At 43.0% G+C, this 12,616-nt stretch overlaps 1 protein-coding gene across 2 annotated transcripts in view; it reads left to right on the top strand.

Moving 5' to 3' along the window:
• lrrk2 (leucine-rich repeat kinase 2) overlaps positions 1-12,616 on the top strand; it is a 32,623-nt gene that overhangs the window by 19,727 nt on the left and 280 nt on the right. For both annotated transcript variants that reach the window (XM_085166479.1, XM_085166478.1), the window contains exons 24-51: positions 26-276; positions 382-530; positions 734-827; positions 944-1,130; positions 1,221-1,402; positions 1,484-1,707; positions 1,807-1,934; positions 2,095-2,313; positions 3,413-3,614; positions 3,810-3,898; positions 4,316-4,503; positions 4,582-4,736; positions 4,837-4,968; positions 5,316-5,495; positions 5,604-5,750; positions 5,889-6,001; positions 6,262-6,452; positions 6,652-6,812; positions 6,995-7,165; positions 7,427-7,527; positions 7,761-7,973; positions 8,453-8,658; positions 8,774-8,846; positions 8,954-9,144; positions 9,433-9,585; positions 10,038-10,255; positions 11,883-11,951; positions 12,059-12,193. In XM_085166479.1, coding sequence (XP_085022605.1) covers positions 26-276; positions 382-530; positions 734-827; positions 944-1,130; positions 1,221-1,402; positions 1,484-1,707; positions 1,807-1,934; positions 2,095-2,313; positions 3,413-3,614; positions 3,810-3,898; positions 4,316-4,503; positions 4,582-4,736; positions 4,837-4,968; positions 5,316-5,495; positions 5,604-5,750; positions 5,889-6,001; positions 6,262-6,452; positions 6,652-6,812; positions 6,995-7,165; positions 7,427-7,527; positions 7,761-7,973; positions 8,453-8,658; positions 8,774-8,846; positions 8,954-9,144; positions 9,433-9,585; positions 10,038-10,255; positions 11,883-11,951; positions 12,059-12,180 — 4,509 coding nt within the window. In that variant the 3' untranslated portion in view covers positions 12,181-12,193. The remainder of the gene's footprint in view (positions 1-25; positions 277-381; positions 531-733; positions 828-943; positions 1,131-1,220; positions 1,403-1,483; positions 1,708-1,806; positions 1,935-2,094; positions 2,314-3,412; positions 3,615-3,809; positions 3,899-4,315; positions 4,504-4,581; positions 4,737-4,836; positions 4,969-5,315; positions 5,496-5,603; positions 5,751-5,888; positions 6,002-6,261; positions 6,453-6,651; positions 6,813-6,994; positions 7,166-7,426; positions 7,528-7,760; positions 7,974-8,452; positions 8,659-8,773; positions 8,847-8,953; positions 9,145-9,432; positions 9,586-10,037; positions 10,256-11,882; positions 11,952-12,058; positions 12,194-12,616) is intronic.

Here is a 12,616-nt window from a genome sequence, read left to right as displayed (position 1 = left end):
TTTTTCTTTCTGTTTTTTGACTCAGAGTTTGAAGAATTTGACTCGACTAGACCTGCAGGGGAATCAACTCCAGTCGCTGCCACAGGAGCTGCTGTCTCTGCCCTCGCTGAGCATGCTGAACGCCTCTCGTAACTGCGTTGGCCCCCAGCTGACCTTTGACCCTGCTGTTACCTGTCCATCACTGAAGCAGCTCAACCTTTCATTCAACAAAATCACCACATTCCCTTTCGAGCTGGGCCGCTCCATGCATACGCTGGAGGAGCTTTATATGGAAGGGTAGGGTTTTTAAGGAAATTGATAGTTTTACATCAAACAATCTTATCGTGGATCCACAAACGTCATTTGCAGAATTGTAAAGACGATTTTTTTTTTTCTTTTCAGAAACTGTATCACTGAGCTGTGCACACCTCTTTGTCTGCCTGAGATTAAGTTGCTTGATGTGAGCAAGAACAGCGTGGAGAATATTTCTGCAGATTTCCTGAGCAGCTGCCCCAAACTGGAAACCTTTAATGTCTCCATGAACAAACTCTGTGAGTATTACCAACTGACTGATAAATTCCACGCTAATTCTTTCACCATCAGTTCAGTCTGGGTAGTATCTAAACATACAGTGAAAAAAGAGCTTCATGCTACAGGTTTCATCAGACGTTTTTCATTTAGAGTTATTCAAGAATGATTGATTTGCGTTTATATCATATTTTTTAAAGTAGAAACATTATTTTGTGTTCTCCAGGTTCCCTGTCCCGTCTGCCAGCTAAGATTATGACACTAAAACTTGCAAACAATAGCTTTGCATCAATTCCCGAAGCTGTACTTGAACTTCCAGTGTAAGCCAGATCCTCACCTTCTGTTCTTATATTTTAATTCAAAAGTTCTATCAGTAATAAAATTGTAAAAATCCTCAAAGATTCTGATTCTCTACTTGCACGATCCGTCCTGTTAGGTTACGGTCAGTAGATATGAGAACCAACAGCATCGTTGTCCTGCCTGGCCCGGCGTCCTGGGTGTCCAGCATCATCAGAGAGCTGATGTTCAGTCAGAACTGCATACAGACTCTGGATCTGAGTGGACCTATCCACAAATGGACCAGACTGGAGAAACTCCACCTTAGTGCCAATAGGCTCACTGAGGTAAAAGAGAGCATATACAGCACTTTCTAGAATGTAAACAGCGCATTGTTGTAAAGGGTTGTCTTTGAGGGTTGTGCTGTTTGCATTCAGATCCCCCCCCAGATTGGCTTGTTGGAAGGCCTGACTTCCCTGGATGTGAGTCATAACACTAACCTGCGCTCATTCCCAGATGAAATGGGAAAACTGAGCAGACTGTGGGACCTGCCACTAGATGGCCTTCAGCTGCAGCTGGATCTCAAACTCATTGGCAGCAAGACAAAAGACATAGTCAGGTCAGGCGGGGTTGACATTCTGCTGTTTTTTTTGTCATTGATGTTATCCTGTATAAAGAACCTTATATACTCTCCTGTCAGGTTCCTTCAGCAGCGGCTGAAGAAGGCAGTGCCATACTATCGGATGAAGCTCATCGTGGCGGGGAACGCAGGGAGTGGAAAGACCAGCCTGATCCAGCAGCTGATGAAGCTAAAACGCTCTCAGCTGAACCCAAAACAGACGTCTTTTGGCATTGACGTCCGCGACTGGACCGTCAGGGAAAGAGACAAGAAGAAAATGGTGTTGAATGTCTGGGACTTTTCAGGTTGGCCCTTTTGTAAAATCTGAAAAGATAAATTGATAGTTGGATATCTTATTACACCAGCTGTGATTTAGAGTCCCTGCCCGTATGTTTACCCCACAGGTGGAGAGGAGTTCAGTGGTTCTCACCCTCACTTCCTGACGTCCAGAGCTCTCTACCTGGTAGTTTACAACATCAGCAAGGGAACTAGTCAAGTGGACGCTCTCAAACCTTGGCTCTTCAACATCAAAGTAAATCTTGTCCTAAGAAATAAAAGTCTGTGAACTTGCAATCATTCTCCTGGCCTGATCTGAGCTGAGTCTGCAGTAGGGCAGCATTTAAGTTAACAGTTCATCTGGATATTTTAATGTATCTTCTGTTCATTTGTTTATTTCTTTTTTACATCTTCAGGCAGTAGCACCGCTGTCTCCAGTCATTCTAGTGGGAACCCATACAGATGTGAGTGAGGACTCACAGCTGCAGAACTGCCTGAGCAAAATCAGACAGGAGCTCCTGACCCACCAAGGCTTCCCTGTTATCAGGGATTATTACATGGTCTCAGTCTGTGAGGACTCAGATGCCATCGCCAGACTCCGCAAGGCCATTGTCCGGGAGGTCACCAGCTTCAAGGTAAAAGGAAACATAAGGAGACTAAGGAGATCATCTTTTTGGAATAATTCAAAAAGATGATCTCATATCATCCTTTCCTAACCGCTTGTCTTTGACCTCGATGGAAATCATCATTAGGTCGGGGAAAGGTGCAGAGGTTAGGCATAGCACACTCATGCCTAACTGGGATTTCTGTGTGTGTAAAAAGACAAAAACAATACATAAACTTCATCGAATGGATTCATTTGTCAGGTCTTTGAGCTGTGACTTTAAGCATGAGGAAGTGAATTGGGAGTGTCTGTCTGCTGGTTCAGGTGCAGGAGGGAACCAGTTAGAGAGACACTCAGAGTTTGTTGAAGAAAACCTGCCGGGGAGCAGGTGAAGTTCACAGCGACTGAGTTGTTAGCTAAACCTGCTTCCTGGAATAAGCCGTTGGTCAGCTCTTTACACATTTACATGGTGGAGCAGTTTTTAATTGCGTAACTCTCCTCTTGAGAGTCTTCTGGAGTCTCTCAAGTCTCTTGAGAGCCACACAGTCAGCAGCTGTACCCAGTGTTTAAACTGGAAGTATGCGCTGCTCTTACTTGCCATTATTGAAAACACTGCTTGGGTCTTTGTATGTGAACTGGCACATAGGGAGTAGATTGCCCTGCAAATTCACACTAATTTCCCCCACAATCTATATGAAATGTAAAATTCCCTCAATTCATCTCTTATAACTTGAACTAACTAATTAAATAATATTCCTAAAGGCTGCAAAAAATGAATGGACTTAATCGAGATCAGTAAAGCTCATAATCCTCATTTAGAGAGCGTATATTCTAATAATTTCTTTAAATAATGCAACAAGTTGAGAAAAACAAGATCTTACTGCAGATTAATGGTCATAGTTTAGCTGTGCAACAGTAAGTTATGCAAGGAAATTAAAAACACACTTCTAATTATCATTTACATGATCTGCACCACTTTGTCAATTATGTTAAAGGGATTTCACGAATGACTGGATGGTCCGACTACGAACTGTGGGATGACATTATCTCATCTCATTTCATATGCATACTCCAGTTTATTCTGTGCCAAGGGAGATAATGAAGGCATTCATATCCTGTTCCCCTCATAGATACAAGACCAGCCTGTGATGGGTCAGCTGGTGCCAGACAGCTACGTGGAGCTGGAGCGCCGGATTCTTCAGGAAAGAGCCAGGGTTCCTCCAGAGTTCCCTGTCCTCAGGCACCATGAGCTCCTGCAGCTCATCCAAGACAGTCAGCTGCAGCTGGAGGAAGCTGAGCTCCCTCATGCCATCCACTTCCTCAGCGAAGTCGGTCAGTCTGAATTAGGCTAATAAAGCAAGCACTTTTCAACTGAATTTTTAGTTTTGAAAATAAAATAGCAGCTTTGCCTCAGCACTTTCACACTCACACAGTGATATCCTGCACAGTAGCTTGGATATCCAGCTTGAGTGTGTTTTCTCTTTGCGTCTCCATCTGACAAGTTTTGTTGCATCTTTGTCACCGCAGGGGTTCTATTGCACTTCGATGATCCTGCACTTGAGCTTCAGGAGCTTTACTTTATTGACCCACAGTGGCTATGCAGTGTCATCTCACAGGTAGCCCTTCTTGTTATGAATCACATGCATTTGTTGTTGTTTTTTTTTAGGTTTTTAAGAAAAAGAAAATAGTTTATTCATCCCAAAAGTTGGCAATTACTGTGTTAGAGCAGCAAGAACAGAGACAAACCACAGCTCAATACAAGAAATACAACATAACAGAAACAAATATCTGAGAGAGGTTGAAAATTACACTAAAATGAGCTTAATTAGAACTTTACAATCTAAATATGACCCAATAAAGGGATTCAATCGTGAACCTTAAGGTGGTAAAGACTTTCTGTATTTGTCCTTCTAGCATCATAATATGACGACGATGATGATGATGAGGAGTTAGAGAGAGGTTTGGAACTTGGAGGATGGCCGTGTGAGAATTGTTGAATGCACAGATGCTTGTGTTATCGTTTCTCTGTGCAGAAACTGACCTTAAAGAGCTGTGGCTACTGGGAGCATCCTAAAGGAGTGGTCCAGCGCTCTGTCGTGGAAAAGTTTCTGTCTGAGACGAAGTGTTTCCCGAAGAGTCACCTGACACAGTTCTTGAAGCTGCTGGAGAAGTTTCAGATTGCTCTTCCGTTTGGCGAGGACCAGCTGCTGGTACCCAGCAGGTAGGCTGTGTCTTTGTGGAAATACAATCAACAAATAACTGCTTCATACACTCTAACCACTCAACCCATAATCCACAGCTTGTCCAAACACAGACCCGTCATAGAATTGCCTCACTGTGAGAACTCTGAGGTGATCATCCGACTGTATGAGATGCCGTACTTCCCCATGGATTACTGGTCTCGGCAGATCAGCCGCCTGCTAGAAACATCCTCCTACTTGCTTTGTGGAAGGGGTAAATTAAACATACACCAATACATCAGTTGACTTCTTCAGTGCAATATTTAAAGAAGCCAGTTGTTAACTGAATGCATTTCACACTCTGTGCCATCCAGAAAAAAGGGTCCGACCCAACCGGATCTACTGGAGGAGAGGAATTTACCTGAACTGGTCCCAGGAGGCGTACTGTCTGGTGGAGGAAAATCCCTCCAGCTGTGTCAGAATAACCGTGCCTGCATCATGCAAAGGTGCTGTAGTGTTTAAGGATGATAATTATCCTGAAATTATCCAGTGTTTGAAAGCAATAAAAAGTAAACGACCACAGAGAGCTGAAGCGAGATCGGGCGAGCTCAGGGTGGTGTAACTCTATGGTGGTGTCACAGTTAAATGAAACTTCCATTTGTGGGTTAGTTACAATGAACCTTCATAAAAATGGCTTAAAAAACACACTTTATCAGCATTACCAACACTATGACATGCAGGCCTTAAAAAACATTACACTCCTGATAATTATTACTGTGAGTTATGGAGGTGTCTGCGATTGTTGTCTTAACAGTTTTCACTCCTTTGTAAGCCCTCATTTGCATTCCCCCAGGCCGGCTGCTGCTGGGTCAAGTGGTGGATCATATTGACTCCCTGCTGGAGGAATGGTTTCCCGGCCTGCTAAACACCGACATGCACGGCAGTGGAGAAGCTCTGCTGAAGAAGTGGGCTCTGTACAGCCCAGAGGATGGGCAGGAGTGGAGGAAGATTCCCCTGGAAGACATTTTTACAGGTATGTGCACTAAAACATCAGCACTATGTATTGTTTCCTTAGTCAGGTCAGTTTTGTATTACTGCCATGGATTCAAGAAGTCTAAAATGATAACTTTGTTGATTGTAGATTTCTTGCGAGCGAGCGCAGAAAATCGGCCCTGCGCTCTTCCCGTCTTTCAAACAGCCCCTGATCTGTTATTGAGTGACCAGCCTGCAGGAACAACACTTGACAGTGAAGAACTGGATGTAGATCTGTCTTTAGAGAACAGACTGGGTACGGCTGTGTAATGTCCCGATAATTTCTGTTTTTTATGAAAAAGCAGATTGTTAAAAGCACCATTTTTAATTTTGAACCTTCCTGTTTTAGTTTCATTTTTGTTTCTTAATTCTTTCATGTTGGTTTTGTTAACAGGGGACGGTGGCTTTGGAACTGTCTATCGAGGCGTCTATAAGAACGAAGACGTAGCTGTGAAGATATTCAACAAGCATGCTTCTGAGCTTTACATCTACAGACTCCTCAGACAGGTACCACTGAAACTTTGCTTACCAAAGTCCCAACATTCCTCTTCCTAACATCTCTGTGTCCCAGACACCTGTGTTTTCACTGTCCATGTGGCTCAGCAGTGATTAGACATCATACATTGTTTCAGCAGGAAGAGTTGCACATCTACCTGACCTCTGTGTCTTTTGTATCTTTCAGAAATGACAAATGTCACCAGCCTTTTCAGATCTAAACGTTTGATGCATTTTGCCTTCATCGATTCACATTTCTCCCTGTTTTTCAGGAATTAGTCGTTTTGGGTCGCCTCCGTCACCCCAGCCTGGTGACCCTGCTGGCAGCCGGCTCGACTCCTCAGGTCCTGGTGATGGAGCTGGCTCTGCGCAGCTCTCTGGATTCCCTTTTCGAAAACAAGAACGTTAGCTTCAACCAAAAGCTCCAGCACAGGATTGCCCTGCAGGTGGCAGATGGGCTCAGGTCGAGTGAAGAGCTGTTGACATGTTATCTTAACCCAGCATCAAGAAATTCTTCACATAATCATCAACTAAATTTAAGATTGTGATTTAAATTTTAACCACCATAATAACTTTAAATATCTTTAAATCAGATTTAAATGCTCGTGTAAAGTACAGAAATCGACTAACCTGCTGTTTTTTTGTCAAACCTGTGTGATCAGGTACCTTCACTCAGCCATGATCATCTATCGGGATCTGAAGCCTCACAACATCCTCCTGTTCAACCTGAAGACCGACTCTGACATCATCGCCAAGGTCACAGACTACGGCATCGCTCAGTACTGCTGCAGCATGGGAGTAAGAAGCTCTGAGGGGACAGCAGGTCAGAGTCCAGGGTGCCTGTTTTTTGGGGTTTTTTTTATTATTATTTCATTGATCATGCGATCAGAATATTAAATTATTTTTAAAATCAGATTTTGAAGACATATTTGTCTTTGTGTTGTTGTTTTTGTCCACTTTGATTGGACTGGTTTATGATGTCATACTGTTATGAACTGATTACAGGTTTCCGAGCTCCAGAGGTCGCCCGAGGTAATGTGATTTATAATCAGCAGGCTGATATGTTCTCGTTCGGCCTGCTGCTCTACGACCTGATGACGCGTGGCGAGCGCATTTTAGACGGCATGAAGTTTCCCAGCGAGTTTGATGAAATTGCAGTTCAGGGAAAGCTGCCAGGTGGGAATGCGACAATTCACCTATAATCACTGACAGTGAATGTTAAGAAAAAGAGAGCCACCTCAGACATGGTACTAATAATGACCACGTACAAGTAACTAAATGCTTGACATTAAAGCCACATTAATTAAAAAAATAAAAATAAAGTAGTACTCAGTTTTTATACTAGTATATTTGAATTGGATTTACATAATATGTGTTGTTTTATATATTTCATAAGTTAAAGAGAATTCACTAAAGTGTGCATTACTTCTTCCACAGATCCAGTAAAACACTACGGTTGCTCACCTTGGCCCAGCTTTCAGGTTCTAATAAAGGAATGTCTGAGGGAGAGCCCACAGGATCGACCCACTTCTGCTCAGGTTAGGACCCGCAGACTGTGTAACCAGCTTGCTCACCTTTCTATCTGAGAAAGGTGATGGTGGTGGTGCCACCGCCCCCTAGTGGCAGTAAAGTGGATACTATGTAACAGAAATGCAGAAGTGCAAGCAGCAGATTTAAATTAACTCGATTATGATTTTTAGTCCTACCTGAGTGATACACAATTAAGAAGCTTTTGTGTGTGTGTCTGTGTGTGTGTGTGTTATGGGTGGAGGTGTTTGACAGGTTGAATTCAGGTGAAATGCTGTGTCTTATGAGGGAGCTTGTGGTTCCCGGGGTTTTGAGTGCCGAGTGCTTCATTCTGAGCTCTCGCACCGCCAACAGCAATTCTTCCAGCCACCGGGTCTGGCTTGGTGGAGGCAGCAGGACCCAGAAGAAGGGATCCATCACAGCTGTGGACCTGAACACCAACACGGTGGCTACACAGGTACTGATAAACTATGTTAATGTGGCAGAGGGCCGCCCCGCCCTGAACCTTGTTCTGCTGGAGGTTTCTTCTTGTTAAAAGGAAGTTTTTCCTTCCCACTGTTATCAAGTGCTTGCTCAGAAGGAGGGTCAGCTGATTGTTGGGGTTTTCTCTGTATTAGTGTAGGGTCTTTGCTTTACAATATAAAACACCTTTCCGTTGGGCATCTTTCTTTGCTTTTAGACAATAATTCTGATGGCAAAAGAACCAAACGGGACAGGCGAAAAAAAACAAACAAAAAAAAACAAACAAAAACAATATAAAACACCTTGAAGCAATTGTTGCTGTGATTTGGTGCTATATAAATGAAACTGAAGTGAAAGTTTTTGATTTCACACGTTTGATGCAATTTAATACATTTAGTGTCTTGTTTCTTTACATCTTCTTTGAGATCTCATACATTATAATCCCTGTAAACGAATTATAATTTGCGTTCACAGGCTGGTTCTTTTGAGGTCGACACCAGTCCCGTCCTGTGCCTCGTGACTGTCCAAATCCCAAACGAGGACAGCGATTGGCTGGTGGCAGGCACCCAGTCTGGCTCTTTAGTGGTCATCAACAGTCAAGACACGTCGACTTGGCACCACCTGCAAAGGGTCACCGACGCCGTCACATCACTGTACTTCCATGTACACCCTCGACGCACGTAAGCATGTGGAAAAGTGCACTGTGAACTGCTGCAGTTCCGGTTTAGGTCATATTATAACCACTTCTATATGTTCCCTGTTGATCTCTTTTTTTAAAAATTTGTTTGTTTTTAGTCAAAGAAAGAATTATTTGCTGGTTGGGACAGCAGATGGAATTCTTAGCATTTATGAGGACTCTGTGCTCAAGGTAAGTATTCAAGGATAAAGAAAAAGCCCTTTTTTGATTGTTTAACGGATGATATTCTGATACATACTAATTGTGCACATTTATCAGCTGGAATTCTTGTTTTTTAGCAGGAGAACGGCCAACCGGTTAAAACGCTGAGTGTGGGCCACGTCAACACTCCGGTCATGTGTTTGGGCCAGTCGGTACATTCACTGGACAGCAGGTCTGTGTGGGCCGGCTGCGGATCCAAGATCCTTTCCTTCACCACTGACTATGATGTCTGCAAGTCCATCGACACAAGACCGAACCTCTTTTCCCAGTAAGTCTGTGTGGGAATGTCAGGCAGCTCGTTCTGTAAACAAATGCATATATATGATATATTCCAGCTCCATTTACATCATATATGAATGGAGGGTTTTTTTCAAGGTGCTATGAAGATTAGAAATTATGAAGTGTGATCAAAATGTTTCAGGAGTTGTCTTTTAAAAAGACACAAAACACTTGGAAATGGTCATGTGAATGTCTCATCTGGACTTCTTTACGACTGATTGCGTAACAGCAAAATTCGGTGTCTTTGTGTGTTCGTGTGTGTGCGTACGCCCTTCAGCCAGCAGCGGTCACTGGGGAGCGAGGCGTGTGTGTATCGTATGGTTGTGGATAAATACGTGTACCTCAGCAAAGCCAGGACAACGACTGTTGAGGTTTGGGACAAGAGGAGCGAGAGGATGGTGGACTGTATTGACTGTGCTCAGATTATTAGGTACGCTCGCACGTGACACACACTGACATATGGAAATTTTTCTGCCGTTACAAAGTCGCAGTGACTGTTAACTTCCACTAAATAAAACTGTATTTTTCTACTCCATGTCTTTGGAGTGTGAATGTAGTGCATACAGACATACAGCAGGCCCCCTCCAACCAGAGTGAACAGCAGAGGCAGATCTCTTGCATTATTAGCTGCAGACATTGACTGAATAAACAGTGAGAATGAGAACACAGTGATCAGAAACAAAAGGTAAAAGATAATGCAGAGCAGCCCACGGTTTGAAGTTAACGTGCGATTTTGAAAAGACGCCAAGCATTACCGAGCACTTAGCAAGAACATTAACTGAGCAGGAAAACTGCAGGCGACTGCTGTCAGTCTGTTTTTCAAAATTCAGATAGTTTTCCACACGAAAGCAGCTGCATGCTAATGCCCTCCCTTCCCTGCAGGCGTGACAGAGGCGGGCACGGCAGAGAAGCTGAGCTGCCCTCTGAGGCGTCGCCCTCCTTGGCCACAGTGAAGGCCCTGCTCTTGCCAAGCGCCGCCATGCTCTGGATCGGCACTAGAAGGGGCCACCTGCTGCTACTGGAGCTCCCCAAACACCAAATTCTGCAGGTCATGGAGCCCCACTGTGATTCTCTCCGCTGTATGGCATCTGCACTCATACGTGGGTCCTTTTTGTTTTTAGTTTGACCTTTAATTTCATGCCACTCTCCTGGCAGATTAGCAGATCCGCACTGTTCCTGGTTGGTGTGGATGTATTGTTACAGTAATAATAATAAAGCCGACCACAGCATTCATTTAATGGAACAGAAGCGTCGTACATTTATGCACCTTATATACTTGCTGATGTTGCTCGATGTTGTTGTCTAAAATTGTATATTAAAAGTGGAAAAATATTTTGTGGAACAGCTCCCTCATCAGCAGTGTTGGTCAAGTTACTTGAAAAAAGTTATCAGTAACTAATTACTGATTACCTCCCCAAAAAAGTAATCCCGTTACTTTACCGATTACTTATTTTCAAAAGTAATTAATTACTTAGTTACTTTCTAAAAACACGATTTACAACCTGAATAGGTGATAAAGCGATAGATCTTTCAGCCCAATTCTACTTTTTCTACATAATCCATCATACAAAATGTAATCAAATGGAAAAGTCTCTTTTTAAAACTTGTTTTATTAGTTTTAATCTTTTAACTTTATGCATCAAGCAAAAATGTAATTATATGCAACATTCTCTGACTGGAAGAAATTTGTTTAATATTTAAACCTATTTTCTGCACATTCCAGCACATAAAATATATATTTTTTTGTGTGTTAACATTCACTCTTTCAAATAGATGCAAGTAAAACACAGCAGAAAATAAATAAAGTCAAAGACTAGCGGTCCTTTTGCTCTATTTTCACCTGTAAAGCAGGAGTAGGGTAGGCGGAGGTTTACCCTGGTGCAGGTGTGCTGCAGCGGTCAGTGGAAGAATCCGCGAGTTTCTCTGTGAATTTCCCTTTACGTCGTAGCTACACGGTGCTTGCTTGGAAGTTTAGGGGTTTTTTTCGCTGTAAAAAGAAGTTTTCTTCCCACGCACAACGGACACTAATGTTTTTGTCACTTTTTATGGAATCAAAGTCAAAGTAAGGTCAGTACTTCCACGCTTTAAACGCTGCACGCTCATACTCTCTCCCGCACTCGATATATTATCCACTGTTGATCTGCACACAGCTGTTGTCACGAACGTCGCACTTGCTTACGCCACTGTCATGAGACATTCTGCAAAAAAAATTGCGGTTTTAGTAACGCAGTAACGCAGCGTTCCTACGGGAAAGTAACGGTAATCTAATCACCGTTTTTGCAATAGTAATCCCTTACCTTACTTGTTACTTGAAAAAAGTAATCGGATTACAGTAACGGATTACAGTAATGCGTTACAAGTAACGTTACAAGTAACGCGTTACTGCCCATCTCTGCTCATCAGTGCACAGATATGTGCTCATGTGCAGGGCGTCTGTGGTCCAATATCTTCTTACTGCTGATGGTTACTGTGAGATAACAGATAACAGGCAGTTGAAGTACCCCTTAAAACATTACATGTGATTGAAATTCCTGCACACACTGCCGTTTCATGTTCATATTGAAGATTGCTTAAAGTAAAAAATATCACATCAACATTATTTTGCCCCATAAGAGAAGTTGAAGTAAAGAAGAAATTAAAAATTGATGACAAAGTTCATTGATTCTTTCTTTGTGTCAGTCGGTGTGAAAACGTTGCATTTTTCTTTTTTTCTGCTTTTTTTAATAGAAGCACTTAACAGGGAGAATGTGGTGCTGGTTTTGGGCAGAAGACAAACTCAGCACAAGAATCAAAATGGTGAGTCCGACAGTTCACTGTTTCTCACACAACCTTGAAAGCGGTGATCCTGCTGTGCAGGTTTTTTTCTTCATTGGTTCAAAGTGTTTGTTTGTCTCGGCTGTCAGATGAAGAGTCTGTGCTTACGATGTGGAACAGCATGCTCCCGGTGGAGGTCAAAGACCTGAGAAAGCACTGCGAGAAGAGAGAGCAGATCGCAGCCAAAATGAGAGAGCAGCTCCACCAATGAGCCCACTGATTTTGTATGTTTTCACTTAGTCTTTTTTACATCCTGCTTCTCAGCTCATATATGGATTTGTTTTTATGCTACTGTCATTGCTTCATTTTTACTTTTATGAAAATGTCAATTAAAAAAGGACTATGGGAGGATGCCAGAGAGAACCCACAAAGACACAGGAGAATCGGGGACAGCATGGTGGTTAGCACCATGGCCTCACAGAAACAAGGTGTAGGCTTCAGATCCACTTGTGGTGTTTGAGTGTGTTCTCACACAGCCCAGCGACATGCATGCTAGGTTAAACTGTGATTCTGAATTGGCTCTAGGTGTAAATGATTGTTCGTCTGTTAGACTGTGACAGATTGTCGAGATGTCCGGGGTGTAGCCCCGCCTCTCGCCCTGTCACAGCTGGGACAGCCTTCAGTCAGAGTTGGATAAGCAGGAAAAA

Source organism: Neolamprologus multifasciatus, chromosome 7 (assembly GCF_963576455.1).
Source record: "Neolamprologus multifasciatus chromosome 7, fNeoMul1.2, whole genome shotgun sequence".
In the NCBI taxonomy this organism is placed as follows: Eukaryota; Metazoa; Chordata; class Actinopteri; order Cichliformes; family Cichlidae; genus Neolamprologus; species Neolamprologus multifasciatus.
The sequence above is the reverse complement of the archived record's forward strand: the minus strand, read 5'-3'. Positions and strand labels throughout refer to the sequence as shown.